General features: G+C 44.2%; 1 protein-coding gene across 6 annotated transcripts in view; it reads left to right on the top strand.

Annotated features, from left to right (window-relative positions):
• The window catches only part of agrn (agrin), a 534,989-nt gene that overhangs the window by 508,283 nt on the left and 13,126 nt on the right, over positions 1-13,580 (top strand). For all 6 annotated transcript variants that reach the window (XM_063033167.1, XM_063033166.1, XM_063033165.1 and 3 more), the window contains one exon: positions 2,648-2,735. In XM_063033167.1, the coding sequence (XP_062889237.1) occupies positions 2,648-2,735 (88 nt within the window). The remainder of the gene's footprint in view (positions 1-2,647; positions 2,736-13,580) is intronic.

Here is a 13,580-nt window from a genome sequence, read left to right as displayed (position 1 = left end):
ATGAAAAGAACCCCTCTCCAACTGTTAAGCACGGGGGTGGATCGATCATGCTTTGGGCTTGTGTTGCAGCCAGTGGCACGGGGAACATTTCACTGGTAGAGGGAAGAATGAATTCAATTAAATACCAGCAAATTCTGGAAGCAAACATCACACTGTCTGTAAAAAAGCCGAAGATGAAAAGAGGATGGCTTCTACAACAGGATAATGAGCCTAAACACACCTCAAAATCCACAATGGACTACCTCAAGAGGCACAAGCTGGAGGTATTGCCATGGCCCTCACAGTCCCCCGACCTAAACTTCATTGAAAATCTGTGAATAGATCTCAAAAGAGCAGTGCCTGCAAGACGGCCCAAGAATCTCACAGAACTAGAAGCCTTTTGCAAGGAAGAATGGGCGAAAATCCCCCAAACAAGAATTGAAAGACTCTTAGCTGGCTATAAAAAGTGTTTACAAGCTGTGATGCTTGCCAAAGGGGGTGTTACTAAGTACTGCCATGCAGGGTGCCCAAACTTTTGCTTTGAGCCCTTTTCCTTTTTTGTTATTTTGAAACTGTAAAAGATGGAAATAAAAAAGTTTTCTTGCTTAAAATATTAAAGAAATATGTCATCTTTAACTTTATGCCTTTTGGAAATCAGGTCATCTTTTACTTGCTTAGCTATTCACAGTAACAGAAATTTTGAGCAGGGGTGCCCAAACTTTTGTATGCCACTGTATCAGAGGGAGGCAAAGGTAATGAATTCCACGGGGAGCAACTCATCACTGATTCCCTCAGCTATGGAGGTAGCTTCCAACCTGATGGAATGAACATCGATTTTTCAAACCTCGAGTAATTTCTCTCCCTCCCGTTCTCCATTTTTCTATTCCCATTCTGGCTTCCCTCTTACCCCTTTTCTTCTTACTTGCCATCACCTCCCTCTGGTTCCCCTCCTCCTTCCCTTTCTCCCATGGTCCACTCTCCTTTCCTATCAGATTCCTTCTTCATCGGCTCTTTACCTCTTCCACCTATCACAACCCAGCTTCTTACTTCATTCCCCTCCTCCACAAACTTTCCTTCCCCCTCACCTGATCTCACCTATCACCTGTCAGCTTGTACTTCTTTCCCCTACCCCACCATCTTACTGTGGCTTCTTTCCCCTTCCTGATGAAGGGTCTCAGCCCAAAATGTTGACAGTTTATTCCTCTCCGTAGATGCTGCCTGAACTGCTGAATTCTGTCAGCATTTTGTGTGTATTGCTGTGGATTTCCAGCATCTGCAGAATCTCTTGAGTTCAAGTTGATAGGGAGTCAAGCAACAACGTTGGCCTTCATTTTTATGAGGCATTGGTGATATCACATCAGGAGCGTGGTTGATAAAAATACAACTGCAGGTGCTGTAAATCTGAAACAAAAACAGAAAATACTGAAAAGCTCAGAAAGTCAGGCAATGTCTGTAGAAGGAGAAACCATCTTTGCTAATAACAAGCCTGGTCTTCTCATCTGAAGAAGAGCATAGGAGCTTGACTTGATTGAGGAAGTGGAAGGGATGGTTAGTAAGTTTGCAGATGACACGAAGGTTGGTGGTGCTGTGGATAGCGTAGAAGGTCGTCATAGATTGCAACGGAACATTGACAGGATGCGGAGCTGGGCCTAAAAGTGGCAGGTGGAGTTCAATCTGGAAAAGTGTGAAGTAATTCACTTCGGAAGGTCGAGCTTAAAGGTAGAATACAGGATTAACGGCAGGATTCTTAGCAGTGTTGAGGAACAGGGATATCTTCGGGTCCACATCCATAGATCCCTCAAAGTTGCCATGCAATTTGATAGCACTGTTAAGACGGCGTCTGTTGTGGTGGCCTTCAGTAGTCAGGGGATTGAGTTCAAGAGTCACGAGGTAATGTTGCAACTCTTTAAAACTTTAGAAAGACTGCACTTGGAGTGTTGTGTTCAATTCTGGTCCCTTCATTATAGAAAGGATGTGGAAGCTTTAGGGAGAGTGCAGAGGAGATTTACCAGGATGCTGCCTGGATTAGAGAGCATATTTTACGAGGATAGTTTGAGCGAGCTCGGACTTTTTCTTTGAAGTGATGGAGGTTGAGAGCAGAAATTGCTGATATGAGGGGATATAATTTTAAGGTGCTTGGAGGAAAGTATAGTGGGATGTCAGAGGTAAGTGGAGGGTGCATCGAATGTGCTGCGAGGGTGGTGATGGAGGCAGATACCTTAGGGACATTAGGAGACCCTTAGATAGGCACATAGATGATAGAAAAATGGAGGGTTATGTAGGAAGGAAGCATTAAATTGATCTTAAGAGTAGGTTCAAATGTCAGAACAACACCGTGACGCGAAGGGCCTGTACCGTTCTGTAATGTTGTATGTTCTGTGTTCAGAGAAAATTTGCTAGGGCAGATTACCTTCTGAGGAAAGTTGGCAAAGTCTAGGCTCGTCTCCACCATGAGAGTTTGAGGAAATCTGATGTCTTCTGAAGTTCAGTTCATGTCAGAGTCCGATTCAGGAAGCTAATTCCACTGGGACTGTGCTAGTTCTGAGGCAATCCAGGTCAATGTATGGGAGGTTCATGGAGTGATGATTAATGGAAAATATTTTTTTCTATTCTGTATGTGTCCATTGAGTGTAAATCTTGGACTATTTTGTTCTCTCCATTTCTACAGCACTTGAGGAGAAGTCAGCAGGTGAAAGTGAATCTGTTGCATTTAATGGGCGTACATTCATTGAGTATCATAACTCAGTGACAAGGAGGTATGTTATGTTTCTCTCATATTAATGATTTCCAACACCAGGTCTGGTACTAAATGGATTACCTTGTCCTTATGGTTTCCCAGCAACATTCATCACTGGAGCAAGTGGGCACTTCCTCTGTGTTAGCCATCTGCTTTACTACCACAGACACAATGAGGTGGTTTAGTGAATTTGTGATCTATATTTTCCAACCATATGTTGACAGATTTAACTATCTGCAGACATTCTCATGATGAAATGTATCTTAAGAACTAGCTTAAACAATAGAAGATCCCTCTGATCTGTAGTTCATGCAGAGTGGTGTTTTTTTGCCCTTCATATAAATACCTGGTTTGGGGGTACAAGGCTTTATTCAGCTTTGAGGTCATTTTCTGGCCTACAATGAAAACCTCACGGTAACATCTGCCCTGTAGGATAGCACTGAATTCACTTTACTTGTTTAAGCCCATCACCCCTACTGGGGCACAGGCCCCCCGACAGCCAAAGTCCTCTGTCCTGGGCCAGTCTTTTAAGTTGGCGCAGGTGTAGCCCATCTTCTCCTTCCTCTCCCAGGGATGAGGTCATTGGAGCTTCTGTTGCCGTTTCTGTAGATCTGGGTTTTTACAGGATGGGGTTGCTAGCCCTATGCCCAACCCTCCTCCTTTCGCAGCCGGGTCCATGGCGGAGTTGAATCCCTTTCAGTAACTTGTAAAATGCACGCTGTAAAGAGTTCAAGTGTTGTTCCAAGCTGCACGATTAGGGAATTCAAGCCCTTTCCCATGAAAAGAGCCAGGCCATTTCTTGCTCTTCAAATTGCTTTAATGTTGAAGTGTATCGTCGACCACTTTTAAATGTTCTCATCTAACTGTTCTGTCCAAATACAAAGCAATTTTATTGTTCATTGTGGTCTACTAAAACGTCTAAAGCTTTCCTCTGTGTGTTCTATCTGGTTGCTGGAATTTGTCCAACATTATGTGACTTGTTGTGCCAATCTGTCATCATGTGTGTCTGTTTTGTATCTCATGTGTCTCCTTGTTTTCTCTACCCAAGCCATCTTGCAAATGAGATCCCAGAGTAAGTATAAAGTCCTGATCCTGAACTCATTCATCTTGCTCTTCCTCTCTGCATGATGTTTTCATGACCAGCGTGTCAGAAATTCCAGGTGTGACGGAGGCGTGCATTGACAGGCATTGTTTATGGCGTGTAATCATTTTGCTGAAGCTCTACAGAGGAACGCCTGCCGTGGTTAACTTTTCAAACAGTTTTCCAGTGTGTGGATCTGGGTCTTTCCTCTCATCATTTTTTGGGATCATAGAATAGTAATGGGGAGGCTGTTCAGCCCTTTGAGTCTGTGCTAGAACAATGGAACTAGACCCACTCCCACATGGATGATAGAAAAATGGAGAGCTATGTGTGAGGGAAGGGTTAGATTGACCTTGGAGTAGGTTAAAAGGTCAACACAACATCATGGGCTGAATCCCTTTTCCTAATAGTCCGACAAGTTCCGATCCACTCCCACTCCATTCCTCTTCAAAGATCAACTTTATTCTCCATATACATTTACATGCGTTAGGAATTTGCTGTGGTGTATTGGTCAGGGTGAGACATGCAACAAAAACAACAACGTTCAATATTTATAAAGAATAAAGAATTATATAAAAATAAAGTTGTTATTTAAAGTATGAATATGAAATAAAATATGTATAAATACATAAATACCAGCATATATTTACAATGTAAATAGCATTGTATAAAGTGGTTTTAAGTGTTTACAGTGCAGTGATGGGGGTAATAGATGGGGGGGAGGGCTAACTGGAATAGTTAATCAGATTAACTATCCGCAGGAAGAAACTTTTAAGATGGTGTGAAGTTTTTCTTTGATATAATAGCCCCTTAGGGCTTTCCAGAAGGGTGATTTTGGAAAAGTTAGTTTGCAGGGTCGGTGTGTCCACAATGATTTTTCCAGCTTGCTTCTGTGTCCTGGGCACAACCAAGTCCCACGGTGATGCTAGACGGCAGCTGAGCTGACAGTTCACTGCAGTTTTGTACATTGTAAGAGAAAAACCTGCGGAAAACCAGACAGTGATGGCAACACAGATCCGGCCTGATGCAGAGTCCCATTTAAGCTGGTTCCATTTGCCTGTGCTGGGCTCTCTCTCACCTCTGGCAGCGCACTCCATATACTGATCACACTCTGCGTGAAGATGTTGCCCTCTGGATTCCTATTCAATCTGATCTCAAGAGGGCGTCACTCAACTTAAACCCAGAGTTAAATCAGAACTTTAATCTTTCCTTTACTCTGGACTGGGTGGAGGAGGCACGTCACTAGTGACAGACGACTGAACCTAGGTGTGGAGGGATGACAGATTCCCATACTGAGACAGAAACAAGAACTTCTTCACAGGAATTCCCAACTGAACGTCGGTGGTTTAACCAAGCAATGCCATGAGACGAATCTTTCTCAGAACACACACGGACCCCAGAATCTGTGCTCATTGGGAGTCCGCTTTGAATAAGCGCAGTCAGCTGAAAACTCTTGCCAGTCAAAGTAAACTGGACAAGGTTAAACAGAAAGCATAGGACTGAACAACTTTGGATAGTTCAACAATTACCTGCAGGGCATGTGACAAAGAAACCTTGGAGTTAAAGAGTTTCCAAGAAGGGGGCACGACTTCAGGATTGAAGGACATCCATTTAGAACAGACAGGCGGAGAAATTACTTTAGCCAGTGGGTGGTAAATCTGTGGAATTTGTTGCCAAGAGTGGCTGTGGAGGCCAAGTCATTGTGTGCATTTAAGGCAGAGACAGATAGGTTCTTGATCAGCCAGAACATCAAAGGGTATAGGGAGAAGGCAGGGGAGTGGGGATGACTGGAAGAATTGGATCAGCCCATGACTGAATGGCGGAGCAGATTCAATGGGCTGAATGGCCTACTCCTGCTCATATCTTTTGCTCTTATAAGCTGAGGGGTATGAGTTGCCAGGAGACGTTGCGTAAACTGGGACTTTATTCCCTTAAATGTAATAGGTTGGGGGGTGACCTAATAAAGGTAAGAAAGATCATGAGGGACATATAGTCTTTTAATGACCACAGTCTTATCACTCTATGACTCTATAGCAATACTGGTGTTTGCCTGAGCCGTCACCAATCAGCACTGTCTTCTGTCCCCTTCGCCCACTATGTTTTAGCAGTTCGTCCCGTGATTCACCACAATCTTCTCTCAGTGAAACTTAATTTCTGAACAATCTCTGGGTAAAGAAGGTCCTTCTGAATTCCACTTTGGATTTCATGGTGACTGGCTTATGTTTTCCCCTCAAATTACACTTATAGAATATTTTTAGATCCAGTCCATAATTCCCTGAAATTGAGATATGATAGAGGTATATATTGTCATGTGGGACGTAGAGTGAAAGCACATAATCATTTTCCCATGGTTGGGGTGCTAAAAACAAGAAGGCATCGGATTAGGATCATAAATGAGAGATTGAAGAGGGACATCAGGAACAGCTTCTATACACAAAGGGTGGTGCATGTTTGGAATGAGCTGGCAGAAATAGTGGTTAAGATGGACACGTTGGTTCATTCAATATGTGCCATGTTGTATGACATAGGTGATCGTGGTCTTTCCATGATCATGATTGTTCTTGGCAAATTTTTCTACAGAAGTGGTTTGCCATTGCCTTCTTCTGGGCAGTGTCTTTACAAGATGGGTGACCACAGCCATTATCAATACTCTTCAGAGATTGTCTGCCTGGCGTCAATGGTTGCCCAACCAGGACTTGGGATGTGAATCAGCTGCTCATATGACCATCCACCACCCGCTCCTGTGGCTTCATGTGACCCTGATTGGAGGGGGTGGTGTGGGGGCAAAGCAGAACACATTAGCAGCACTTAAAAGCCATCTGGTTAAGTACATGGATAAGAGAGGTTCAGAGAGCTATGGGCCAAATACGAGCAGGTGGGACCAGCTCGCCAGGCAACAGTCAGCATGGAAGAGTTGGGCTGAAGGGCCTCTTTCTGTACTATGATTAAGTTAATGGCTTTCATTGTGTTATTGGAAGCAAAGTGGTGGTTGAATATTTCCTCCCTGCAAAGGAGTGATATTACTTTTTATTATTTCTTTCAGAATCCTTAAATCAAGCACTTAATCACTTCTTTGGAAGTAAATATCTCATTATCTCATATAGCGCAGTTGTTTTCTGGCCACCTAAAACTGCATCTGTTGGAGAATAATTATGTATAGTCTGCATCTCAATAAGCAGAAATGGCTCTAACAATTCTCTTGCTAAACTTCAGAAATTACTTTTTCACCAAACATATATTTATCTCTCTTGAGTGCGCATGGAGGAAAGTACATAAGTATCTAGTAGTTACCCAATCATTAGGTGTTAATCAGTCAGTCACAGCAGGAAGTGGAAAATGCAGAGACACAAGAGATTTTGCAGATGCTGGAAATCTTGAGCAACACACACAACGATCAGCGTGATTTCTCACAAGTACATTGAAACGTGAGTGAAATGTGTTTGCGTCAGCAACCAACACAGTCCATCCACAGGTGTCTTGGTGCTTCTGGCACCAAAGTAGCATACCCACAACTCACTAACCTTAACTCGTATGTCTTTGGAATGTTGGGGGAAACTGGAGCATGTAGAGGAAACCCATGTAGCCATGAGGAGAGCGCTTAATCTCCTTATAGACAGCGGCAAGATCCTCATTAAAGGGTCTTCATCCAAAATATTGAATGCTAATTTTCCTCCAGTGATGCTACCTGACCTTCTGAGTTCCTCCAGTATTTTGTGTGTGTTGGAAAACACAGTATCACACAGTGAGATCTTTGAATGTGGTTCTTAACTAGAAGCATCCATAGAGGGCAGAGATTTAATATCGGGGGTGAGAGGGGCAGTTTCTTCATGCAGAGGGCGGTGCAGATTTAGAAAGAGCTGACAGAAACCATGATTGAGCCAGACACATTAGCAATGTCTAAAAGCCACCCAGTTAACCACATAGATAGGGGAGGTTTAAGGGTGATTTATACTTGTGCTTACTAGCTTACACCGTAGCCTACGCAAGTGGGCTACACCGTTATGAGCATTTATACTTGTGCGTTGGTGTGTCTGCAATTCACCGCAAAAACACTAATTGACGGTGGGGTTTTTGTGCCATTGTGTTGATTTTCTTCGTGTTGAAACTCAACGCGAAGAAACTCAAACTTCAAACACCGGCGACTGAAACTGAAGGGGGGTGAATTTTCTGTGCTTGTCCGGCCACTGAGAGACATGGACGAGGAAATGCATTTCAAATATTTTCAGATGTCGGCAGGTAGATTTGACGATTTGGTTCATCGTCTCCAACCATTTATTTTGCATCAGTGTACGCACAGTATACTCAGAGACTGGCAATCACCATTCGAGTTTTAGCTTCAAGTGGAAGTCAACAGGCTGCAGCAGCTAGCTACAAACTGGCATCAAGCACAGGGTCCTCCATAATTTCGGAGGTCTGTAAAGCTTTATGGAAAGCATTGCAGCCAGAGTTCCTTCCCTGCCCTTCAGTCGCCCAATGGGAAGCTATTGCAGCGTAGGAGGAAATGCGATGCTACCAAGTGGACCAATCACAATTGTTTCGGTCTGCGTCGCCGCAACGCGTAGTTACATTTTGGGAGAGGTGCGTGTTAGGCTACAGCGTAGGGTTTGGCGTAGAGTACTGCATAGGTTGCACGGCTACGCCGTACCTATGGCGTACATTTGATGCACAAATATAGCTCAGCCTTTAGACTGCTACAGACCAAACATGGGCAGATGGGACAAGCTCTCTGGGCAATACTGTCTGGATGGATGAGATGGGCCAAAGGGCTTGCTTCCATGTTTGTTTGTTTATTTATAGATACGATGCAGAACATTTGAGCTGCACTGCCCAGCAACCCACCTATTTAACACTAGCCTACTCACAGTACAATTTCCAATGACCAGTTAACCTACTAACGGGTACGTCATTGCACTGTGGGAGGAAACAGGAGCACTGGGAGGAAACCCACATGCACACAGCACGGAACATACAAATATGTTTAGAGAGGATTGCAGAATTGAACTCTGAACTCTGACGCCCTGACTTGTAATAGTGTCAGACTAACTGCTAGCTACCCACAGTGAGGAGTTTCTAGAGTCATCCATGGAAACAAGCCCTTCAGCCAAACTCATCCATGCCAGTTGTGTTGCCCGGCGAGCTAGTCCCACCTGCCAAAGACCACCTGACACATCACACGTACAGTACGTTGGCCAATTGATCTCCAATGCCACCTGATAGCTGGGATAGAGTTAATCCACACAGGAGTGACATCATCACTTTGTAGTCGAAGGCCTGGACTTACCAACTGCTGAAGCACAGAATCATAGTAAACTTGAAACACTACAAGCCATTCAGCACACTGTTCCTGTGCTGGTCAAGGAAAAGTGGTGCATCTGTGGAGGCCAAGTCATTGGGTATATTTAAAGCAGAGTTTGATAGGTTCTTGATTAGTCAGGGCTTCAAAGGTTACAGGAGAAGGTAGAAGAATAGGGTTGAGAGGAATAATAGCAGCCATGATGGAATGGAGGAGCAGGCTGAATGGGCCGAATGGCCTAATTCTGCTCCGATGCCTTTTGGTCTTATGGTCTAAGATCTTAATACTGATGGTAGTCCTGACATCGACCCAAAACATTGACTGTCCATTTCCCTCCAGAGATGCTGTCTGGCCTGCTGAGTTCCTCCAACATTTTGTGTGTGTTGCTCTGGATCTCCAGCATCTGCAGTCTCTCTGGTGTCACCAGTTGAGTAGCACTCCAGTCATGGTCTTAACCAAGTAGAGTTCAAATTTGATAAGACTTCCTGCCTCCACCAACTGTTCAGACAGTAGGTTCCAAAACCCACCACCATCTGGGGAAAATGCTTTTCTCAAGACCCCTTTAATTTATTTGCCAATTGATCTCTGCCTCCTGGCATTTGATCTCTCCGATAAAGGAACGAGTTTCTAAGTTTATCAGAAGTCACCCAAGCTCACACATCAAGGCTTGGGCACCACAGTAGCATTTCGGTTAGCGTGACACTATTTCAGCTCGGGGCATCAGAGTTCAGAGTCCAATCCCCTTGTCCTCCATAAGGATTTGTATGTCCTCACCCTGAAATGCGTGGGTTTTCTCAGAGTGCTCCAGCTTCCTGCCACAGTCCAAGAATGTATAGGTTAGTGGGTTAATTGGTTATTGTAATTGAGCAGCGTGGTAGCGTAATGTTTAGGGTAATTTGTCATTGTACTACCATTCATAATGAAGTTCTAAGTCAATTTATTATCAAAGTGCATACTGTATATGTCATCGTATACAACCCTGACATTCATTTTCTTGCCGGCATTCACAGTAAATACTAGGAAACACAATGGAATCAATGGAAAACTGCATATAACTAGACTGACAAGACTATCCATGATGGTTGAAGGGTAATAACCGTTCCTGAACCTGGGACCTAAGGTTCCTGTACCTCCTGCCCAATGGTAGCAGTAAGAACATAAGAAATAGGAGCAGGGGTAAACCATCTGGCCCATCGAGCCTGCTTCACCATCCAATAAGATCATGACTGATCTGCCATGGACTCATCTCCACCTACCTTCTTTTCCCCCCAAACCCTCAATTCTCCCACTGAGCAAAAATCTATCCAACCTTGTCTTAAATATATTTACTGAGGTAGCCTCCACTACTTCATTGGGCAGAGAATTCCACAGATTCAATACTTTCTGGGAAAAGCAGTTCCTCCTCATCTTCATGCTAAATTTACTCCCCTAAATCTTAAGGCTATGGCCTCTAGTTCATGTCTCACCTACCAGTGGAAACAACTTTCTTGCCTCTATCTTATCCATCATAATTTCATAATTTTACGGGTTTCTATAAGATGGTGTTCCATCTCCCGCTCTCATTATCATGAGAAGAAACCATGGCCTGGATGATGGGGCTCCTTGACGAGGGGTGCTGCATTCTTGTGGCAGCGTTCCCTGTAGGTGTGCTCAATGGTTCTATGGTGCAAGATACTCCCCACTGCCTTCCCCTCTGAATTCTCTGAAAGTGCCTCCGGTTTGCAATACAAATTCTCACATAATAAAATATCACTGATGGACTGATCCCCGTTTCCACATTCCACATTCCAGTTCGTCATCGTCATGGCTATCCCTCGAGGTCGAGGATGATGGTCTTCGTTCTGTTGATCTACTTATGGGCTCTCAAGTGGCTTATGAGTCCAATATTGGCTCTGAAAGTTCTTTCGCATTCAGGACAGGTAGTTCCAGATGGCAGATCAGGCTTTGGTTGTTGCTGCCTCTCTTTCCATTTTCTTCTCTTTTCTTCTAATTCTGCACATCTGTTGGCTTTGAAAGTTGCTGTTCCTGCTCGGATGATAGCTTGCCACAGTTTCCTGTCCTTGGCATTGGTTTCCCAATTGTTGATGTCGATGTTACATTTCTTCATGTTGGCTTTTAAGACGTCTTTGAATCTCTTCTGTTGTCCGCCTCTTTTACATTTGCGTTCTTTAAGCTGGGAGTAGAAGATTTGTTTTGGCAGACGTTCGTCTTTCATCTGAACAACATGACCGCTCCATCTTAGTTGGTTCTTGATGACGTAGGCTTCAATGCCTGTTGTTTTTGCTTCATTTAGCACACTGACATTGGTTCTTCTATCTTCCCAGCTGATATTTAAGATGTTTCGAGGACAGTGTTGATGGAACTTTTCAACTGCCTTCAGATGTCGTCAGTATGTTGTCCAGGTTTCTGATGCATACAGGAGCGTTGGGATTACCACTGCTTTGTACACTACCATTTTGGTGTCTGTTCGGAAGACAGTTACAAAGCTAGTGAACCTTGTACTGTGTAATTACTGTCCACTGGCTGTTGTGGCAGAGCTCAAAGGGCAAAGTAAATTTATTATCATATTTATTCAGTGATACAGCATGGAACAGGCCCTTCCGGCCCTTTGAGCCACGCTGCCCAGCAGCCTCCGACAACCTTGATTTAACCCTTACCTAACCAACGGACAATTTGCAATGACCATTTTACCTACTCGATACGTCTTCATCCGTGGAAGGGAACCGGAGCATTCGGAAGAAGCTCACGCAGTCACGGGCAGAACTCTTTACAGACTGTGACGGGAATCGAACCTGTGTCACCGGCACTGTAAAGCTTTGCACTAACCACTACACCACTGAGCCACCCTTTCTTCAGGATCTGTACTAGAGTCACCACACACAATGGTTCATTTTCTTGTGGGCATACACAATAAATCCAGTACACGTAATAGAATCACTGAAAGACTCCACCAACAGGGCGGACAACCAGTGTGCAAAAAGACAACAACACTATGCAAAGAGAAAGAGGAAAAAAATAATAATAATAATAATAAATAAGCAATAAATATCGAGAACATGAAATGAAGAGTCCTTGAAAGTGTGGGAAAGTTGTGGGAACAGTTTAGTGACAGGGTAGCTGAAGCTGAGTGAAGCTATCCCCTCTGGGTCAGGAACTCCTGTGAAAATGCAGAGTGATCTATTTCTCTGTCATCTTAATCCTTTATGTCGTAGTTCAAAGCGTCGCAACTCCCAGTCCACGTCAGTAGGCTTTAGTGCAATGGCATATTGCCATGTGCTGTATGAACGACTCTCCACCTGAGAGTGTAAATCTGTTATTGACTCTGTTGAAATGATCTGCCTTGCTGAGCTCTGGGAAAACCTGCCAAGTGCACTCTGATCATCCAGGTCTCTTCGGAGCTCTGCTGGCATTGATGTGGGTTTGTTCTGTTGATAACAGGTTGATTTTTTTCCAATTAGGATTATTACTCCATCCTTTAGCTCCATTTTTCAGTCCCCTTTTTTATTGTGTAAACCTTTGCCTCTACTTTGGACTCACCTAACCTTTGACAGAGACTACCTATCCTACCTGTACCCCTCATAATTTTAAAAATCTCGATGGGTCACCCCTCAGTCTCGACTCCAGAGAAAACAGTCGCACCCTGTCCAGTCTTTCCCAATCACTCAAGCCGTCCAGGCTTGGCAAATCCCGGTGAATCTTTTCTGCAGCCTCTCCAGATTACTTCTCGTGTGGAAATTTTTTTTAGTTTTATTGACATATAGCGCAGAATAGGCCATTACGGATCTTCAGCCATGCCGCCCAGCGATCCCCCGATTTAATCCCAGTCTAATCACGGGACAATTTAAAATGAACCATTAACTCACCAACCAGTAGGTCTTTGGACTGTGGGAGGAAACCAGGGCACCTGGAGGAAACCCATGTGGTCCTGGGGAGAATGTACAAACTGCTTACAAGCAGCCGCAGGAATTGAGCCTGTATTGTAAACCATTGTGTTAACCACTACGCTACTGTGTGCCGCCCTGTGTCTTATTGTAATATATTTATTCAAGGGATTTAATTGCCCATCCCTTGAGAACATGGTGATGGGGCAGCACGGAAACGTAGCGGTTGGTGTAACACTGTTACAGTAGTAGCGATCGCTGATCAGGGTTCAATTCCCACTGCTGTGTAAGGAGTTTTTATGCCCTCACCACGACCGCTTGGGTTTCCTGAGGGTGCTTCAGTTTCCTCCTACGTTCTAAAGAGATTCTGGTTCGGGTCAGTGAGTTCTGAGTCAAATGTGTTGGCGGTGGAAGCATGGCCTCTGCCTGTAGGGGTTTGCACATTCGCTCTGTGACTGCATGAGTTTTCTCCGGGTATTCCGGTTCCCTTCCACAGTTGGTAGGTTAATTGGTCATTGTAAATTGTCTAGTGATTAGGCAGGGGTTAAATCGGGGGTCACTGGTCAAAGGGCCGGAAGGGCCTATTCCACGCGGTATCTCAATAAATAA

This window comes from Mobula hypostoma, chromosome 25, assembly GCF_963921235.1.
Source record: "Mobula hypostoma chromosome 25, sMobHyp1.1, whole genome shotgun sequence".
Lineage (NCBI taxonomy): Eukaryota > Metazoa > Chordata > Chondrichthyes > Myliobatiformes > Myliobatidae > Mobula > Mobula hypostoma.
The sequence above is the reverse complement of the archived record's forward strand: the minus strand, read 5'-3'. Positions and strand labels throughout refer to the sequence as shown.